Here is a 19271-nt window from a genome sequence, read left to right as displayed (position 1 = left end):
GCTGACGGAAGGAAGATAGGATTCCCGCTGGCTGAGGTTCAGGGCTCAGAATGGGGCAGGATCTTGGAGGGGAGAGACCACACTTTGGAGGTTGAGTTCTTCATTAGCTGTGCCCTGGTCACCTGGGCTTCTGTCTGGATGGGGTGCAACTCAATGGGAGGAGAGGTACAGCCTTTTTTGGCCTCCTGCCGGGGTGGGCCAGACCTGAGCAGCACCTGTGTGGTTGGGTTCCACATGCTCACACCAGGAGCCAGCTTCAAGGCTTCTGGCAGCAACACTGGCTGCCACATCACCTGGGACGTGGGCTTGAGGATTTGGGGTTCAAGGTAAGACCACCTGTGAGGATCCTGGCCCTCCTGGTCCTGGCGGCCCTGCCGAGGTACGTGGCTGCGGCCGGCCCACAGCTCTTCCAGCAACTCCGCCTCCCTCTCCCAGCCCCTCGGCCACTTGGCACCTGGCCACGTGCAGGGGCTGGGGCTGCGGCTGTAGGCCATTTGGGAGACCTTCAGGTGCTTTTCAGGGAAGCGGCTCTCTGGGCCCGGTAAGAGCCCCTTTGACTGGGAGCATGGTGATGATGGGCCTAAGCTTAAAGGGGGAAGTTGGGAGCCGGGGCGCAAAGTAGGGAAAGGACCCCTGGGAGGGAGAGGGCAGAAAGCTCGGCAACTGGAGTCATTAGTTTGGCGTCTGGCCAGGGCCACTGTCTTCTTGGCCTGGGGGGGCCTGCGGTAGACTTCCAGGGGGTGTACCTCAGTGTCTGTATCCACAATCTCAACTTCTGGGCGTACCCACTGGCTCGGCAGCACCGGGGCCCTGTGGCCCGCCCTACGAGGAAGTGTTCTCAGCTGTGAGCCCATCCACCACGGCTGCTGGAAGGAGTGGCCCAGTATGATGGGGTCCAAGGCAGCGTGGGGCTTCTCGCCCTTCTTGAACACCTGCTCACTTAGGTCCTCAGTGGAGGGCGAGAAATAGAGGTCCTCTAGTGAGAGCTGGGAGCTGAGGGGCCGTGTGCTCTCCGCCGATTCCTGGGAGCTGGCTGCCAGGGACTGCTCCAGAGAAGAATGGGGGCTCCCAGGGCGACCTGTCTCCACCACTGTCTCCACCGATGCTGACGGCTGTTGGAGGCTCATGTTCCTGGACCCTGCCGAAGCCGGGCGGCCTCCTCCCTGGTCTTCCAGTTCCTCTAAAGGATCCCTGGGGCCTGCCTCCTGAAACAGCTCTGGGATGGGTGGAGGGCTGAGCGGGTCTCTTGGCTTGGAGGATTCCATCTGCTCCTCACAGCCTCCATCCATCAACGATCTTCCTAGAGAAATCTGGTCGACGCTCCCTTGGTCCTGGGGAAATGCACCAGAGGTAGGGGCGGGAGGTAGCTGGTGAGAGGCCAGAAAGGGGAGAGAGGAACTAAGGGTGGAGAAACTGAGGGTAGAGAGGCCGTAAGGAAAATGAAGGTGCATTGGGGGTGGGGGTGGGGGTCAGAGGGAGCTGGGGGCTTACTTCACATCGGAAGAAGTCCTCCAGCTCCACCGAGGCTGGTGCGTGCATTAGGGGCACAGATCCCTGAGCCCAGGCGTCTGTTGTGCTTGCCAAGGGCTCCTCGTCCTCTCCCCAGGTGGGGTCCTCAGCCACTGCAGACTCTCCCTCATCTCGAGCCAGGAAACGCCACTCGATGATCTGCAGCATGGCCTCCCGGGCCTGGCTGATGGTGAATGGGACGCACTGCAGAAGCGAGAGAGGGGCTCAGCCAGGCAGGAAGGGGTGGGAGAGGGGGTAGATGGGTTTGGGGGGGTCCCATCCAGGCTCACCTGCTGGGTCAAGTAGACTTTGAAGGCAGAGTCCATGACACGCCCCAGCAAATCTGCCAAGATGTCCCCCACCACGTCCTCGCCCTCCTCCACCATTGTGAGCGCCATCCACTCAGCCTCAGTGAGCCGCCCAGGAACGATGTCCACCTGGGGCACTGGCACAGTAGGCGGCCGTGCCTTTTCCGCCTTGGATCTGGTCGCCCCGCGATCTCGGACCTGCCTCTGTGGGAAGGGAACAGGGCAATCAGGGCAGAGAACCGAGGAGTGGGAGAGAGAAGCAGCTACAGGCTCTGGGAAGCTTTCTCCAACTCTTTTTTTTTTTTTAATATTTTATTGATTTTTTTACAGAGAGGAAGGGAGAGAGATAGAGAGTTAGAAACATCGATGAGAGAGAAACATCGATCAGCTGCCTCCTGCACATCTCCTACTGGGGATGTGCCCGCAACCCAGGTACATGCCCTTGAGCGGAATCGAACCTGGGACCCTTCAGTCCGCAGGCCGACGCTCTATCCACTGAGCCAAACCGGTTTTGGCTGGGAAGCTTTCTCAATTGGTCTAGTACCGTGGTCGGCAAACTGCGGCTCGCGAGCCACATGCTGCTCTTCGGCCCCTTGAGTGTGGCTCTTCCTAAGCCTTAGGAGTACCCTAATTAAGTTAATAACAATGTACCTACCTATATAGTGTTAAGTTTAAAAAATGTGGCTCTCAAAAGAAATTTCAATTGTGGTACTATTGATATTTGCCTCTGTTGACTAATGAGTTTGCCAACCACTGGTCTAGTAGGAAGGAAAAGCCTTCTGAAAGGGATAATTTTCTAAGTAAGCCTACTGTGTGACAGGTGCTTCTCAGGGGTTGGACCTAGCTAATTTAATTTTCACAACAGCTCACTGAGCCCATTTCACAGACATAGAAACTGAAGCCTGACACAGTTAACCAGAACTTGCTTGGGATTCCACAATAAACCCAGGCTATATATGGCTCCAACTCCACAGTCCTTGCTATTTGCACTAGTCCAAAGTGTTCCAAGTTCTTGAGAGGTAAAGAATTTGAGATAGATGAGTCAACATATGAGTGCTGGAATAATTGGTGCTGCTTAGAGTCTCCTCCTCCCCCCCAAATCAACTTAAATCCTTATTTCACAATATACGTCTAAATAACTTCCAGATGGATTAAAGGACACACATACACACAAATAAAACGAAAATATAAACAAAATATAAAATGTAGGAAAATAGGATAACCTGTCATATAATCTCTGGGTAAGAAAAAACTGTATATTCTTCAATAGCTTCCCTGTGGTGTGATTGTCAAATTGTTAAATTTTCCTGTACTTATTTTTATAAACTTTCCTAATTTTTAAGCTGATATTAGTAATTATCATTTTCTGGCACTTAGAGTATAATAGTTGCATACATCGTCTGGGCTCAATTCCTGCATTTTTTATACTACATATTATTTTTATTTCCATTTTACAGAATTTGCCTGGATCACACAACAAGGAAATAGTGGAGTGATAATTTATATGCAAGTCTGACTTCAGAGCCTGACTTTATACTGCTTCTCAAACAAAAAATACAGGGTGGGGCAAAAGTAGGTTTATAGTACACAGAACATAGCTTATTCATGTATTATTTATTTATTATTGTATTATTTTCCATACAAACTGTAAACCTACTTTTGCTCCACCCTGCATTTGTAGCAAATATTAAAAATATTTATATTCCTAAATATATTAAAACTCATATAAAATAATGGAGAAACCAAGATGGCGGCATAGGTAAACACCGGAGTTTGCTGCCTCGAACAACCACTTCAAAAATACAACTAAAAGACGGAACAGATATCATCCAGAACCAAAGGAAGGCTGGCTGAGTGGAAATTCTATAACTAGAAGGAAAGAGAAAAGCATACCGAGACTCAGAGGCGGCGCAGTACGGAAGGAAAATACTAAGGTGCGGAGGTGCATGTGGAGCGGGCTGGCAGGTGAGAGCGCGGTTGTTGTTTTCAATCGGGAGGGAGTCTCAGGCTCTGAGCTCCAGTTCTGGGCGAGTCTCTAGGGACCCAGACTCATATGGGAGAAGCGGGACTGTCTGGCATCAGTCAGAACTCAGGGCAGCTTTCTCTCCGAGGGGCTTGCAGCAATTACCGGGACACTGAGAAGCAGAGCCTCTGAGGGCTGGACTGAGAGCAGCCATAACTGCTAGCCTCGCCCTGTTGATCCCATGGGACCCGCCCCACCCAAGCCCTGCAGGGAGGCTTTTGCTGGATAGCCTCAGGGAAAGGCTAGATTAGCACCTCCCTAGAGATCCAGGAGCCAGGAAGCCCAGAGGTCAGAGTGGGACCATCCAGTTTGCAGCTCCGTGGAACCATAAAGGACACACTCAGGGGACAGACTCAGTGAGCACCAAAGCCCCATTGAAGCAAGCCTTTGCCCCAGAGGGGTGTCTCCAGCACAGAAGTTCTCCCACTGCAGACACAGCTGATTCTCACAGCCAATTGGCCTGGAGGTCAATTCCTCCCAGTGATAACTACAACAATCAAGGCTTAACTACAACAAGACTGTGCACAAAGCCCACAAGGGGGTGCACCAAGAGTGTCTACCTCAGGTAACGGGGGGAGACTGAACCACTGGGCCCTAGAGGACACTCAGCACAGAAAACCACTTTATCAACACAGGGAAGCATAAAAAATGTGGAGACAAAGAAAAAGGACACAAATGACAGAAATGGAGGAAAGCAAACTACTGGATATAGAGTTCAAAACCACACTTTTAAGGTTTTACAAGAATTTTCTAGAAACTGCCGATAAACTTAATGAGATCTACAAGAAATCTAATGAGACCCTCGAGGTTGTGATAAAGAACCAACTAGAAATTAAGCATACACTGACTGAAATAAAGAATATTATACAGACTCCGAACAGCAGACTAGAGGATTGCAAGAATCAAGTCAACGATTTGAAATATGAAGAAGCAAAAAACACCCAACCGGAAAAGCAAAATGAAAAAAGAATCCAAAAATACGAAGATAGTGTAAGGAGCCTCTGGGACAACTTCAAGCATACCAACATCCGAATTATAGGGATGCCAGAAGAAGAAAGAGAGCAAGATATTGAAAACCTATTTGAAGAAATAATGACAGAAAACTTCCCCTACCTGGTGAAAGAAATAGACTTACAAGTCCAGGAAGTGCAGAGAACCCCAAACAAAAGGAATCCAAAGAGGACCACACCAAGACACATCATAATTAAAATGCCAAGAGCAAAAGACAAAGAGAGAATCTTAAAAGCAGCAAGAGAAAGAAAGTCAGTTACCTACAAGGGAGTACCCATACGACTGTCAGCTGATTTCTCAACAGAAACTTTGCAGGCCAGAAGGGAGTGGCAAGAAATATTCAAAGTGATGAATGCCAAGAACCTACAACCAAGATTACTTTATCCAGCAAAGTTATCATTCATAATTGAACGTCAGATAAAGAGCTTCACAGATAAGAAAAAGCTAAAGGAGTTCATCACCACCAAACCAGTATTATATGAAATGCTGAAAGGTATCCTTTAAGAAGAGGAAGAGGAAGAAAAAGGTAAAGATACAAATTATGAACAACAAATACACACCTATCAGCAAGTGAATCTGAAAATCAAGTGAATAATCTGATGAACAGAATGAACTGGTGATTATAATAGAATCAGGGGCATAGAAAGGGAATGGACCGGCTATTCTTGGGGGGTAAAGGGGTGTGTGGGATGCGGGAAGAGACCGGACAAAAATCGTGCACCTATGGATGAGGACAGTGGGTGGGGAGTGAGGGCGGGGAGGGTGGGGTGGGAACTGGGAGGAGGGGAGTTATGGGGGGAAAAAAGAGGAACAAATGTAATAATGTGAACAATAAAGATTTAATTAAAAGAAAAAGAAAAAAAATCGTGCACCTATGGATGAGGACAGTGGATGGGGGAGTGAGGGAGGAGGGTGGGGTGGGAACTGGGTGGAGGGAAGTTATGGGGTGGGGAAAGAGGAACAAATGTAATAATCTGAACAATAAAGATTTAATTAAAAAAAATAACTCATATAAAATAAGAATGTCTGGCCGGCATGGCTCAGTGGTTGAACATCCACCTATGAACCAGAGGTCCTGCTTCGATTTCCTATCAGGGCACATGCCCAGGTTGTGGGCTTGATCCCCAGTGTGGGTTGTGCAGGAGGCAGCCAATCAATGATTCTCTCTCATCATTGTTGTTTCTCCCTCCCTCTCTTGCTCTCTGAAAAATCAATAAAAATATTTTTTTAAATAAATAAAATAAAATAAGAACAATCATAAACTCCAAAGATAATAATAGGCAAAGGACATGACATTTCACAAAAGTGGAATGGTAGTCCTGGCCAGGTAGCCCAGTTGGTTATTGTCCCCATATGCCAAGGTTGTGGGTTCAATCCCCAGTCAGGACATATACAAGAATCAACCAATGAATGCATAAATATGGAAAAACAAATCTATGTTTCTCTCCCTCTCAAATAAATAAATAAATAAATAAAAAGTAGAACTGTAGATGACTAATAAATATTTGAAAACATGTCTAACCTTCAAAAATATTAATTATAGTTTAACAGTGCATTCAAATGTATAATCTAAAATTAAGCCCTGACCGGTTTGGCTCAGTGGATAGAGCGTCGGCCTGCAGATTCAAGGGTCCCAGGTTCGATTCCAGTCAAGGGCATGTACCTTGGTTGCGGGCACATACCCAGTGGGGAGTGTGCAGGAGGCAGCTGATTGATGTTTCTAACTATCTCTCTCCTTTTCCTCTCCCTTCTTCTCTGTAAAAAATCAATTAAAAATAAATAAATTAATTAATTAATTAATTAAATTAAAATATATTCTTCAGCCCAGCCAGTGTAGCTCAGTGGTTGAGCATCGACCTATGAACCTGGAGGTCACAGTTTGATTCCCGTTCAGGGCACATGCCTGGGTTGCAGATTCAATCCCCAGTGTGGGCATGCAGGAGGCAGTCGATCAATAATTCTCTCTCATCATTGATGTTTCTATCTCTCCCTCTCCCTTCCTCTCTGAAATCAATATATATATATATATATATATATATATATATATATATATATATATATTTATTCTTCAACAGATTCCCTGTGGTGTGATTTATAATAGCAGAATATTGAACACATATGTCTAACAAAAGGAGACTAGATGGCTAATTGTGTACTATCTACATGATGCAATATTATACAATGATTAAAGGTAATCTTTAGGAAGAATTTGCAAAAGCATAGAAAAATACTTAAGATTTAATGTTAAATGAAAGAACAAGTATGGTCTCAGATAATGTAAACCTGTATGTGTTGAAGAAAAAGAAAACACCAAAATTGTAACAGTGGATATGTTTCTTTCCTATGCTATTCTCTATTTTATAAGCTCAGGGAGATAGATAGCAGAAATCCAATTAGTGTCATTTGTGTCAACCACACCTAAGGACAGTTGAAGTTAAGGGAATAAATCTCCTTTTGATTCATCAGCATGAAGCTGATAAATATTCTATTGCGTGCCTCCTCTAAGACCTCCCCTAAACTCCCAGCTTTTATTTTTATTTATTTATTTTTATATATTGTTTATTGATTTCAGAGAGGAAGGGAGAGGGAAAGAGAGAAACATCAATGATGAGAGAGAATCATCAATTGGCTGCCTCCTGCATGCCTCCCACTGGGGTTTGAGCCTGCAACCCTGGCATGTGCCCTGAACAGGAATGGAACCGGGACCTCCTGGTTCATTGGTCGAACGCTCAACCACTGAGCCACACCGACCAGGCTATTTTTTAAACTTATCTTTATTGTTGAAAACATTACAGATGTCTCCTTTAAACTCCCAGTCTTTGAAACCCTCAAGGCAAAAGACCCAGGGCACTCTCTCCCTCCTGGGAGAAGGCCCATGCCTCTCTTCCCTCTCAGGTGTACATCTCCTAAACTCTAAGGGTCCCCACGAGACTTGCAACCAGGGGAGCAATGGGCAGCAGTAGAAAAGAAAAAAATCTACTTAAAAAGATAAAGATGCCTGGCCAGCGTGGCTCAGTGGTTGAGCTTGGCCTATGAACCAGAAGGTCAAGGTTCAATTCCCAGTCAGAGCACATGCCCAGGTTGCAGGCTTGATTCCCAGTGGGAGGCGTGCAGGAGGTAGCCAATCCATGATTCTCTCTCATCATTGATGTTTCTTTCTCCCTCTTCCTTCCTCTCTGAAATCAATAAAAATATATTTATTTTTAAAAAAGATAAAGACTAGGTCCCAAGTTAATTTCAGGACATAGGAATTTACTAGTAGATTCCTGGGAGCCTCCTCACTTCCCCATAAGGGTCTACTTGAACCTGATTCCCTCCAAAATTTACCTCCAGATGGAATCTCTCAAACCTTAGCTTCCTCACCCCCAACCTCACTGATACCTGATGTTCCCTAAAATTCTCCCTCAGAACTGATGTTTTCTAAACTTCACAGGGGACTCAAAATCCCTTAAGCCTCATTTCCCCCCTCTGCTAGTGAGAACAGCCCAAAGACCAGTTCAAGACAGCGCAGGCCAGGTAGGGCTGGGCGAGGAGAGTCAGTTCTTTAGACTTCCCCGCCAAGCTTCTCTCTTTTTAAAAATATATATTTTTATTGATTTCAAAGAGGAAGGGGGAGGAAGAGAGATAGAAACCGGCTGCCTCCTGCACGCCCCCTACTGGGGAATTAGCCCACAACATTTGCATGTGCCCTTGACCGGAATCGAACCTGTGACCCGTCAGTCCGCTGGCCGACGCTCTATCCGCTAAGCCAAACCCGCTAGGGTTCAGAGCCTCTCTTGTGCCTGGACGTGGCCTGACCAGAGGGGCCTGGGATATTGTTGCACAAAGGTTCTTCAAATGTTTTATTTTAAATTATCTTGTTTTAAAACAATTTGATTTTCAAGTGCAGCCACAAGATTGTTGTTATTTAATCCATTTCTTCCTCCTGAAACTCTGGAAATGGATAATTTATCTAGCAACTCCTCTCCCCAATCCCTGGCCAATTCTCGTTAATCCATTTAAATGGGTACCTCGGTGCAAGAGTCGTATTACATCCATTAGCTGTTTCCCAAAGTAATTATTTGCTCTTGGACTCTGCACCTCATTCGATCTTTTCCCTCGGCTTCCGATTGTGACAAAGCATGTGAGTGGGCATAGGTTTTTTGGCGCACGGTCATCTTGAACGCCGGCGTGCTGGGCGGGCACCGGGTATCGCGGGGCTGGTCCACGGTTCCCGACACCGACCTTTTTTAAAAGGCAGATCCCGGCTCTGGCGCACCCCCAGCTGAGCTGAAGCTTACCGAGCTTTCGTGGGCCATCGCTGCCTCTGTCTTCAACCTCGAGGTTTCTACGGCTCCCTGCGCCCCGGCGGCCGCCGCCGCCTAACGGTCGCCCCGGCAACCATGCTGTGCGCTGGTTGGCTCGCCCTGTCCACAGTTACCCCGGCAACCGCGCCGCGCGCCGCAGGTTCCGGTGGTTCGCCCCGCCCATCGGCCTGCGTAAGTGCGTCCTCTCTATGGTGGCGGCGGATTCGGAGGGACCTAGCGATCCTGGAGTCAGGCAAGCCGACCAGGGGCTACTGGTGTGACCTCTAACCCGGGCATGGGGCTTCGGGAGCCGAACCGAGGGTGGAAGGGCCTGGAGACTACCCTGCCTTAACCCGCCTTGGCTCGGGCGCTGGGGTCCACCGGATCCTGTGCCATCACCATTCCTCCTCTAGGGTTCCCCCATCGTCCATGACTCAGCCTGGGGCTCCACTCTCTCGCTCCATGAGACCGCCCTCTGGGGCCCCCCATTACATCATGGCCCAGTCTCAGGGGTCTCCCCCAGTGTCTTATGATAGCACCCGCCACCCTCCGGGAGGAATCATTGCTGTCTTCTGTTTAGCTCTGAGCTTTTGGTGATTGGAGCGTCTCTCCCCTAGGATGTTCCGCCGGCAGCGTTCCATCCCTCTCCGAGGCTCGGCTGCCGCCCTGTGCAACAACCTCAGCGTGCTGCAGCTGCCGGTCTGCAACCTCACACACTTTGGGGTCGTGCATGGACCCAGCGCCCAGCTTCTCAGCGTTGCTCCTGAGGGTGTGCCCTTGGCCCAGCGCCAGCTCCACGCTAAGGAGGGAGCGGGAGTGAGCTCCCCACTTATCACCCAGGTGAGGAATGAGGTTGGAAGTGGTGTTGCTGAACCCAGTCCTAACCCCGCCCTTTCCTCTCCAAACCTCAATAGGCCTTCCCTAACCCCCTGAATTTCTGCTCTTCTGAGTCCTCATGTCCCCTGCTGACCACTTGTCCCAACTCTAATCCACCTCCCTCCAGGTCCACTGGTGTGCCCTCCCCTTTCGAGTATTGCTGGTGCTCACCTCACATCGAGGAATACAGGTAAGGGGAGGACCTTCCTGCCCTCTCGGACTAGAGTCTTCTCAACTCCTCTGCAAGGACCCACGCCCTTCCGCACTTGCCTCGAATCACTCCCTTACTTAGAGGCAAGCTTAGCCCACTCTTCCTTACTTCTCATTTTCATTCCTTCCATCTTTTTAAATGCTTTTTATTTTTTGAAACTCTTATAAGAGTTTGAGCCAAACTTACAGCATAAGCCAGGGACAAGATCTCAAATGTTCTCACTCCTTCCATCTTTTTAAATTTCCAAGTGTCACCCTAGCTGGGTTGGCTCAGTGGATAGAGCGTTGGTCTGCAAACTGAAGGGTCCCAGGTTTGATTCAGGCCAAGGGCACATGCTGGGGTTGCGGCTTGATGCCCGATCCCCGATCCCTGGTAGGGTTGTGCAGGAGGCAATCAGCGATTCTCTCTCATTGTTGATGTTCGCTCTCGCTCTCTCTCTCTCTCTCTCTCTCTCTCTCCCTTCTCTCTGAAAATTTTAAAAAATAAAAAAATGTCCAAGTACCCTCTCCAATATCTGCCCCTTTGCTGGCTGTATGACCTTGGGCAATTTAATTTATCAGAGCCTCTGTCCTCTTCTGTAAAGTGCCTACCTGCCAGAGTTGTTTTGAGGGTTCAGTGGGCTAAGGTTAACATGAGTATAGAACAGTGGTCGGCAAACTGCGGCTCGCGAGCCACATGCGGCTCTTTGGTCCCTTGAGTGTGGCTCTTCCACAAAATACCGACTTCTGCACATGGGCCACGAAGTTTCATTTGCACTGTACGTGCGCGCCCACACGTGGTATTTTGTGGAAGAGCCACACTCAAGGGGCCAAAGAGCCGCAGTTTCCCGACCCCTGGTATAGGACATAACTGCCCTTGTCCCTCCAGATGTATGAGTCTGACGGCTCCGTCATGGTCTATTGGCACGCGCTGGACTCCAGAGATGCCTCTCCAGGTACCTACAGGACTGACTTGGGTGTGGGTAGGGAGTGTTTGCTGGGGCTGGAAGAAGCACTATTTCTAATAGTTTTCCCCTCTCATACTCAGTACAGGCGATGTTTGCCCGAGGAATTGCTTCCTGTGGCCATTTCATCTGTGTAGGTGAGAGGCCCGAGGGCAGGGCATTGGTGTGTATGTGTGTGGGGTGGGGGGGAAGGAGGGTGCTGGGGTATAAAGGTGTGGGCTTTGGTCTGGAAGATGCTGCAGGTCTGAAGAAATTGTGGAGGGTTCAAGGGAAGGGTGGAAGTGAAGGGGGCAGAGACTCCAAAGAGCCATGGACGGGATCAGAGGGGCAGGGTGAGGGAGAATAAGGGTAGTCATGGAGGGGCAGAACTGTTGGGGCAGTGAGAGATGGGTTTGTTACTAAGGCTTCTGGGACGGAGGGAGTTCTGAGTGTGGTGGCCGGAGACGCAGGAGGACTAGGACACACTGCTTTTGTAGGAATGTGGTCAGGCCGGGTACTGGTATTTGACATACCAGCCAAAGGTCCCAACATTGTACTGAGTGAAGAGCTGGCGGGGCATCCGACGTCAGTCACCGACATCGCCAGCGAGCCTGCCCAGGAACAGGTGCGTGAAAGCCCCTCTCATTCCCGTGAGCCTGGGGTCCTTCCCCCCTTGGGAGGCAGGAGACCTGAATGCAAGTCTTGGCTCTGTCGCTAAGCAGCTGGACGACTTTGGGCAAACTGCTGCGCTTTCCTAGGCTTCAGCACCTCAGGTCCAGTGACAAAGCCAGAGGTATTTCACGTGGCATTTCAGTGGTCCACTAACACTTCTCATGCTCGTGTGCATCGAGGAGTCGGGACAGACGGCTTCTAAGATGCTTGCCAGCTCTGACATGCGCAGCTTCCTTCCAGCACCACCCTCTCCAGGAGGTCTTCCCCCTGTTCCAGCTCTCACTGATCCCCCTTAGCTGACCCCTGAGTTGGTACTGTCTTCAACGAAAACTCTTGGATTGCAAACCTCTTGAGAATGGGGTTTGTATCTTCTAATTCATATTCTCTACTGAATCTGGCCCAGAGCCGGGCCCATGGGCTATGCTGGCTGCCTAGGGCTGGGAGTCAAGAGGCCGAGCCTCGTTATGACTGTGGCTTACTGTAAGACCTCCAGGTCATAACACTATGGCCTCGTTTCATCATCCACCCACTGAGTACAGTGATATACTCCCTCCTAACATGTGTGTGTGTGTTTGGGGGGGGCGAGGGGGGATTGTGAGGGATGCAAGGAAAGCATTTTATGCTTCCTGAGGGAACCCTGCTTCCAGCCTGCGAGGGCTCCGTAGCTTCCTTTTCCCGAGAAGCCAAGATGCATATACTGCCTCCCCTCCCTGTACACAGGGCCCAGCAGGGGAGAGAGGGAAGGGCTGATCCTGCCTTTCCCCTCAGGACTGCATGGCTGACGTCGTGACAGCAGACGACTCAGGCTTGCTTTGTGTCTGGCGGTCGGGCCCCGAATTCAAATTACTGACCCGAATTCCCGGATTTGGGTAGGTGAGGCGAAGGGGCTGAGGACTTCCTGAAGCAGCTGCAGGGTGGGGTGTGGGCTTGGGTGTGGGGAAATCCAAGTGGGGCATTGCCCTTGCAGGGTCCCATGCACTTCCGTGCAGCTGTGGAAGGGGATCGCAGCAGCGGGCTACGGGAACGGGCAAGTGCGTCTGTATGAGACCAGTACAGGAGCTCTACACGTCCAGATCAACGCCCACGCCCGGGCCATCTGTGCCCTGGACCTGGCTCCGGAGGTGGGCAAGGTCAGTCTCCTCCACCCCTACACACCCTGGCTCCTGGTGGGGGGATGCTGAGAGGAACTCCACAGGCTCGTCTTTGCCGCTTGGTGAAGCACTCCAACCTGGACCAGTTCGTCAGCACCTTCCGACCCCCACTCATCCTCCCTGCCTTTTCTTAACAGCTACTTTCTGCAGCCGAGGACACCTTTGTACACATCTGGAAGCTGAGCAAACGCACAGAGAGTGGCTGCGCCGAGGTGGGTGTGGAGAGGGGGCGGAGGGCCAGCGTGGGGCAGCGGCCCTGAGCAGCCCTCTCTCCCCCAGGTGGAACACTGTCACGGCGAGTGTGTGCCCGACACTCAGGTGTGTGGCGCCCGATTCTGTGACCCCTCAGGCAGCTCCTTTGCTGTGACTGGCTACGACCTCGCTGAAATCCTGACATTCAGCAGTGAGTGAGAACAGAAAAGCCCTCCTTTCTCCCTGGGGTGTTTATAAAGTGCCTCCTCCGCCTAGCCCGTGTCTAATTACTCAGGATCCAAGTCATCTTTCACAGCCGGCGAACTAAGCTCCAGGGAAGAGGGGACGGGGCAGGTCCGGGCCAAGCAGAGAGGCAACCTGATGTCAAGAACCAGGTGAAGGCTGCTGTTAAATAACTTTAATGGTTGATGAAGGAGTCACAGGGAAGGTGTGTTCCCTCCCGGCGCTCTCCAGTGCCATCCTCAAAGCTGGTTAGTGCAGGAGGTAGGGCAGGGTTGGTTCCAGTTTTCTCCCAGGAAGGGTTCAGGGGGGTCCCAGCCAGCCCTGGGAATGAGTCCCTCAGCACCATGACAACCATAGCTTAAGAGGGGCTTCGGCTCCCCATCCCCCCACCTACCCCCAGTCCAGCTGAGGAAGGGAGGCCACTGGCCAACCTGCTGCAGACAGCACCGTCTCCAGAGCCCAGGCGCACAGGTCCTCTCCTCTCCTGGCCGGATCCTGCTGCCAGCACCTTCCTCACACTGGTGACTGGAGCCAAGTGCGGGGCGAGCCTTTGCGGCAGAGGCTTCTAGAACGTGGGGATCGGTGCAGGGGGAGAGGGGCAACCAAGCGGGGAGCCTCGGAGGGGTGGTCTGGGGGCACAGCGTCCAGGGAGAATGTTCTGGGGCGCCCCCAGGGCAGGGGGTGGGTCCGAGCTGGGGTCACTGAGGCAGGCGAGCAGGGGCGAGGCAGGGCAGGCTGGTCTGCAAACATGGCTAGCCAGGGTGGGGTCGTCTCCAGCCTCACGCCCTCCCGCTGGGCCAGGATATCTGTCACTGCTGCGATGTCATCCAGAGGCTCAATAGCTGTGGCACCAGGAAGGGGTTGAGGGGAGGGGGCTAGTCAGAGCTTAGGCCCCAGGTCTACCCAGCCCTGACCATCACCTGTCACTGTAATAGGAGGAAAGCAAAGCCCGGATCTCAGCCGAGATTGCATTATCCTGCAGGAGCAGCCCCTCACCTGGGCCCCCTGGAGCTCCAGGCTCTGATAAGACTATGGGATACGGCAGGCAGGGTGGACACAGATTGGGAGTGGGGACGTGGGTGAAGACATCAAGAGAGAGAAGGAAAATGAAAGCCGTGCCAGGCAAGTAAAGGTCAGAGGAAGAGAGAGGAATCCGCATGCAGAGAGGGAAACAAAAAAAGAAGAAATTAGGAAGGAAATCCATGAAATGAATCTGGTTGTTTGGGGTTTTGTTCTGAACTTGGGTGGGAGTGGTTCTGAGAAGGTCAGAGGAAAGAAAGGGACACAAGAGGACGCGGTGGGACCCGATTCCCGAGCTCTTCCTCGGCCCAAAGTGTGCCTTCTGTCTCTTTCCATGGTCTGGGTTCCCTTGACGCCTCCAGCCCCACTTCCCTTCAGCTTCCTGGAGAAAACTTGCACTCACCCATCTCATGGTACAAGGACCTCTGCTTGGCCAGTGCTTGGGGTGGTTTCCGGGGAGCCGGGGTTTCAATTTTCATGATTTCATCACAGCACTGCTTCCACTGGCCTGAAGGGAGAACACTGATTGGGGGTGGAGAGGGAGAGGACAGGGCCAGGCGACCCTCTCCCCTGCGACATTTCCTTCCACGTATTCTTGAGACAGAGGCCTACAGTAAGAAATCACAAATGCCAGTTCCTCCCAAAAGTTCAATCCAGCCCCCTACTCTTACTCATGTCGAAGAAAAGCTGCCACAGGGCCTCCATCCAGCTCTGCAGGGCTCCCCGACTCTCTGTCTGAAGGGTGTGTGTCACCTTGTCCTCCCCATATTGGTTACTGATGCTCAGAGTGAAGGGCCGGCCTGTGGCCTGGTCCAGTTCCCCTGCCTGGACTCGAGTATCCTGCAGGAGAAAAAAGGCGTCCGCTTCCAACTCCACGTTGTTACAGAGGTCAGCAGTGACTTCAGGCGGGCTTGATCATCCTGCCTTAGAAAGAGGAGCGTGCCCTAACCGGTTTGGCTCAGTGGGTAGAGCCTAGGCCTGCAGACTGAAGGGTCCCGGATTCAATTCCAGTCAAGGGTACCTGCGGGCTTCATCCCCAGTAGGGGGTGTGCAGGAGGCAGCTGATCAATGATTCTCTCTCATCATTGATGTTTCTCACTTCCTCTCTGAAATCGATAACTATGTTAAAAAAAAGAAAGAGGAGCTTGTGGGGCGTTCACCAAACCCTCTCATTTGCCTCCTACTGAGCTGAGTGGGAAGGCATGGCCGGAAAGGACTGGGGATGAGACAGGTGGCCTTTAGTCAGGGATAGAGGCGCATAGAGACAGGAAAAGGGTGGGCAGGGGAAGGCACAGAGGCTGGCAGGCATGCTGAGGCCTAATGTCCCTCACTACTTCCTCCATAAAAGTCAGCAGGAAAGCTAACAAAAGGGCTGGTGAACAGAGGGGGCTCTGAACTTGGCCTGGGAGAGGAAACCAGGAAAGGATGGAGTAGATGCAAATTAGAATCTGAGGGGAAAGATGGAAGGTGGATGAAAAATCCTAGACTAGTTATAGAACCCTCTCTGAGAATTGGCTGAGGTTGGTAACTAGAAGGGACAACCCTTTTCCAGTGATGCTGGTCAGGGAGAATGGTCCCCTCATCATTCCTGGCCCTGGAGTTAGGTGGTGCAGTGAGGCCCAGAAGACTTTGATCTCTCTAAGGTCTGCACCCACCCTGGTGGGACCTGAAGGGGAGGCTCCAGGCCCAGGCACCTGGTGGCTTGACCATCAGGGGACCAATCACCTTGTTGATCGCAATAGTCAACAGCGGCTCTTTCCCAGTGTCTGCATCCTCAGGTTGCCGGTAACAGAAGAGGTTCGTGCCTTTCAGGACTCCGTGCACTCGTGCCCAGTCCTGCTGCTCCCCAGCTTGCTGCATAGATACTCAAGGTTTCCTGGGGGAATCACACCTCCCAACACCCTCTTCCCAGCCCTCCATCAAGAATCTGCCCCTTTCTGCCCCCCTCCTGTCTTGCTATGTCCCTCCTTCCACCCGGACCTTGGTTTTTCAGTTCTAATTCCCAGGTGACCCAGCTCTCCGCTGCCTTCTCCGTGCTCCCTTCCACTCCTCCGGGGCCCTCACCTGCACCCTGAGGGAGCCGCTTGCAGTCGGCTGCGTCATGCAGAGAGGCTGAGCCACCAGGCGGCAACACACGCTGCCATACAGGGGCAGCCAGGCAGGGTGCTCCTCTGGGCGAGAGGAAGTGCAGAGAGCGGGTGGAGAATGAGGAGGGGGTCATCCAAAGGCCCCTCTTCTCACCATCCAGCGTGCTCCCCCCACACAAACTCACCATGGCTGGCGAGAGTGAGGTCATGTGTGCGGAACCCATCTTGCACTGCTGCCAGGGTGAGCGTGGTGTGAGCCAGGAGGTGGTAACGAGGACCACTGCAGGACAGGCAGAGAAGTGGGCCTCAGCCAGGTGAGGAGCACGTGAGGGCCACGGTAGAGGGCAGGAGCTATCGTGCTGAGCAGCTCTGCCCCGTTCAGAGAGCCACACAGGAAACCAGCTTGCCTTCCCCCGGGGAGTGGGGAACATTCACTGCGCTCCCGCTGAGTGCCAGGTCCTGTGCTTCCTACATATGTTGTCCTCCTGCATTCCCACCTCAGCCTGGGAGGCGGGTGGCATTCTTTAGTTAATAGCTGAGGCAGAGAGGTTAAAAAATGTGCCCATAATCTATAGCCCATAGGTAGGTGGTGGAGCTGGAGTCTGAACCCGGGTATGTCTCCAAAATCAGCATTCTGTGCATTACTCTAGATGTTCTCACATTGCTCCTCAGGGGCCCAGTATTCCACAGGTGCTTCCAGACTCCTGGAGGCACCGCCAGAGCCGGGCCACCCTCCTCCACCAGGGCACTCTGCTCTATCCACACGAATGCCTGTGCTGCAAAAAAAAGTGAAGACCCAGAGCCTAGCTCTCCCTGCACTCCTATTGGTTATCAGTTGGCTTGGGTCTAGCTCTGAGTGCCTCCCATGTGGCCACTGCTCATCTGTGTCTGTCTGCATCCTGGCTGCAGTGCAAAGTAGGTTCTACAAGCTCACTACTGCTCAGAGGTCGCCTGTGGCCAGGATAGGCATGTGCGGGCAGTGGGGGAATGCATGGCCTTACCTCACAGCCGGGGTGGGGAGCAGGACGGGACTGCTTCCCGAACCCCCAGTACTCTCCAGCGATGCCCTGACACGCCTCCCAGAGGAGCGACCCAGGGAGCTGCTGAGTTTGGTGGCAAGCCTCTTGGGGGCACCAGCCAGGGCCCCCTCCTCTTCCATGCAGGCCCCATACAGCTCCAGCCGCAGCTTGAAGTCTGGCCCTGCCTCGGTGCTGTAGGAATGTGGGGAGAAGAGAGGAGGATGGTCCTGGGGAAGTCCAGGGAGGCACGAGGGAGGGAAGGGGGAAGGATGGGTGTGGTATGAGTTCAGGACAGCTCCGCTGGGAAGGCCCATCTCCCTTCCTCCCTCTCCTCCCCTCCCCCGTAGCTGCCTCACCAGAGCACTGGGCAGAGTGGAGAGAGGAGAGCCACACAGATGAGGCACTCACAAGAGCAGATGGTTCTGAAAGGAGATGTCCGTGAGGGTCCTGTCCACTAGGATCATCTCTGTGTCCTGAATGTCCTCCCCGAGCTGCAACAGCAGGAACACAGCCCAGCGGCGCAGATCTGGGGACAGGAAACCCGTCTGGAGACAAGTGCCCCCCGGGAGCGCTCAGCCCCAAAGCCACTCCCCTAAGTGCGTCCCGTCTGTGTGACACTCACCGCCTTTGTTCTTGAAATACTCTGTGTCCTTCCACATGAGTGGAATCCGGAGGTCTAGGGGGCAGAGGGGGAGGAACAGATGCTGAGACGGGGCAGGAGACCTCGTGGCTGGGCAGGGAGCGCCAGGGCTGGGGCAGTTGTGCTTCTTACCAGAGATGCAGACGCGGCCTCGGCAGGGGGAGCGCTCAGCCAGCAGCCCGCCGTCAGAAGGCCTGTGGGCAAATCACAATGTCCCAGTCTGGCCTTCACACACGACCGCCCTGGCTCTGGTTCCCAAGGGCTCTAGGACCACCCACCACGCCCAGCCCGGGCAGCCCCAGCCAGGCTGACATCGCAGGGCTGAGGGCCTGAGTTGTCGACTGAAGCCTGGGGGAGGCTGGGGACACAATGAGGTCGGCTCATCTCCACCATCTCATCTCCTCTCTCTTAGATATAGGAGGGCACTGGGTCAGTTGAAAAATCAAGCTGACCAGTTTGTTATGTAAGGAAAAAACCCAAGTAGGGAACATTTGTGTTCTATTTACCACAAACCTCTCTCCTTCCCCTCAGTTTTGAGTTCTCCTTTACCCTCCTGGCTGTGCCTTCCCAGTGCCCCACTGTAGGGTCCCAGACACCCGGCCTTTCTCACTCCCCGCCCATCATCAGGACTCACTGAGGATGTCCCCCTAAGGTGACGAAGGCAATGAGTATTATCCATGCTAATTCATGATGCCAGTGATAACTAATCAGTGACTTAGTCGGGCCTTAAGCTAAACCATGTGGCACTCAAGTTGACGTGTTAGCTGCCAGGGACTCGGGTGTACTCAAGTCACACTAGGCCCCGTGAGCAGGGCAGAGACTGGTGATGGCTGCCTCTCGGGAGACAGCAAACTCATAGTAGAAGCAGACCCCTGCCTGCTTGCCCTTCCTTTAGCTTTATGGGACAGGCGCAGAGTGGGTTTTCTGCCTTCCCTGTGGCTTCCTGGGTGAGCTCTGGAGGCTCCTGGCAACCTCGCCTGCGTCAGCCTTCATGGCTGAGCTGGGCCTTCTCCCACTCGCCCTTGTGGGGTCAAGCAAATTACTTTGCCAGAAGCCAATTTTACAAATGACCAGTTTACAAAAAATGGCCAATTCTTGGAA

At 52.3% G+C, this 19271-nt stretch overlaps 3 protein-coding genes across 14 annotated transcripts in view; 1 reads left to right on the top strand and 2 right to left on the bottom strand.

Moving 5' to 3' along the window:
• The window catches only part of WDR54 (WD repeat domain 54), a 34389-nt gene extending 20818 nt beyond the window's left edge, over positions 1-13571 (top strand). The window contains exons 2-11 of one of the 3 annotated variants that reach the window (XM_081101076.1): positions 9088-9329; positions 9755-9977; positions 10141-10203; positions 11092-11158; positions 11251-11304; positions 11644-11771; positions 12587-12687; positions 12786-12948; positions 13107-13181; positions 13249-13571. In XM_081101076.1, coding sequence (XP_080957202.1) covers positions 9756-9977; positions 10141-10203; positions 11092-11158; positions 11251-11304; positions 11644-11771; positions 12587-12687; positions 12786-12948; positions 13107-13181; positions 13249-13380 — 1005 coding nt within the window. In that variant the 5' untranslated portion in view covers positions 9088-9329; position 9755 and the 3' untranslated portion in view covers positions 13381-13571. Of the gene's footprint in view, positions 1-9087; positions 9391-9754; positions 9978-10140; positions 10204-11091; positions 11159-11250; positions 11305-11643; positions 11772-12586; positions 12688-12785; positions 12949-13106; positions 13182-13248 lie in introns of all 3 variants that reach the window. The other 2 variants (XM_081101075.1, XM_081101077.1) reach the window with 2 other exon arrangements.
• LOC308526349 (uncharacterized protein C2orf81 homolog) lies at positions 39-9149 on the bottom strand (the record flags this gene model as incomplete). Its single annotated transcript, XM_081101496.1, has 4 exons — positions 39-1331; positions 1492-1713; positions 1800-2021; positions 9132-9149. 4 exons carry the CDS (start codon positions 9147-9149, stop codon positions 39-41), a joined length of 1755 nt encoding a protein of 584 aa, XP_080957622.1.
• RTKN (rhotekin) overlaps positions 13566-19271 on the bottom strand; it is a gene marked incomplete at its 3' end in the record, with an annotated part of 28811 nt that continues 23105 nt past the window's right edge. For 4 of the 10 annotated variants that reach the window (XM_081101065.1, XM_081101061.1, XM_081101063.1 and 1 more), the window contains 10 exons: positions 18303-18364; positions 18153-18206; positions 17939-18056; positions 17513-17722; positions 16697-16791; positions 16489-16595; positions 16150-16278; positions 15096-15264; positions 14828-14932; positions 13566-14246 (listed from right to left, as the gene is read on the bottom strand). In XM_081101065.1, the coding sequence (XP_080957191.1) occupies positions 13918-14246; positions 14828-14932; positions 15096-15264; positions 16150-16278; positions 16489-16595; positions 16697-16791; positions 17513-17722; positions 17939-18056; positions 18153-18206; positions 18303-18364 (1378 nt within the window). Of the gene's footprint in view, positions 14247-14267; positions 14434-14827; positions 15033-15095; positions 15265-16149; positions 16279-16488; positions 16596-16696; positions 16792-17512; positions 17723-17938; positions 18057-18152; positions 18207-18302; positions 18365-19271 lie in introns of those variants that run through there. The other 6 variants (XM_081101069.1, XM_081101070.1, XM_081101062.1 and 3 more) reach the window with 2 other exon arrangements.

This window comes from Myotis nattereri, assembly GCF_964212035.1.
Source record: "Myotis nattereri genome assembly, chromosome: 10".
NCBI lineage: Eukaryota > Metazoa > Chordata > Mammalia > Chiroptera > Vespertilionidae > Myotis > Myotis nattereri.
This window is presented reverse-complemented; position numbering and strand designations above follow the sequence as displayed.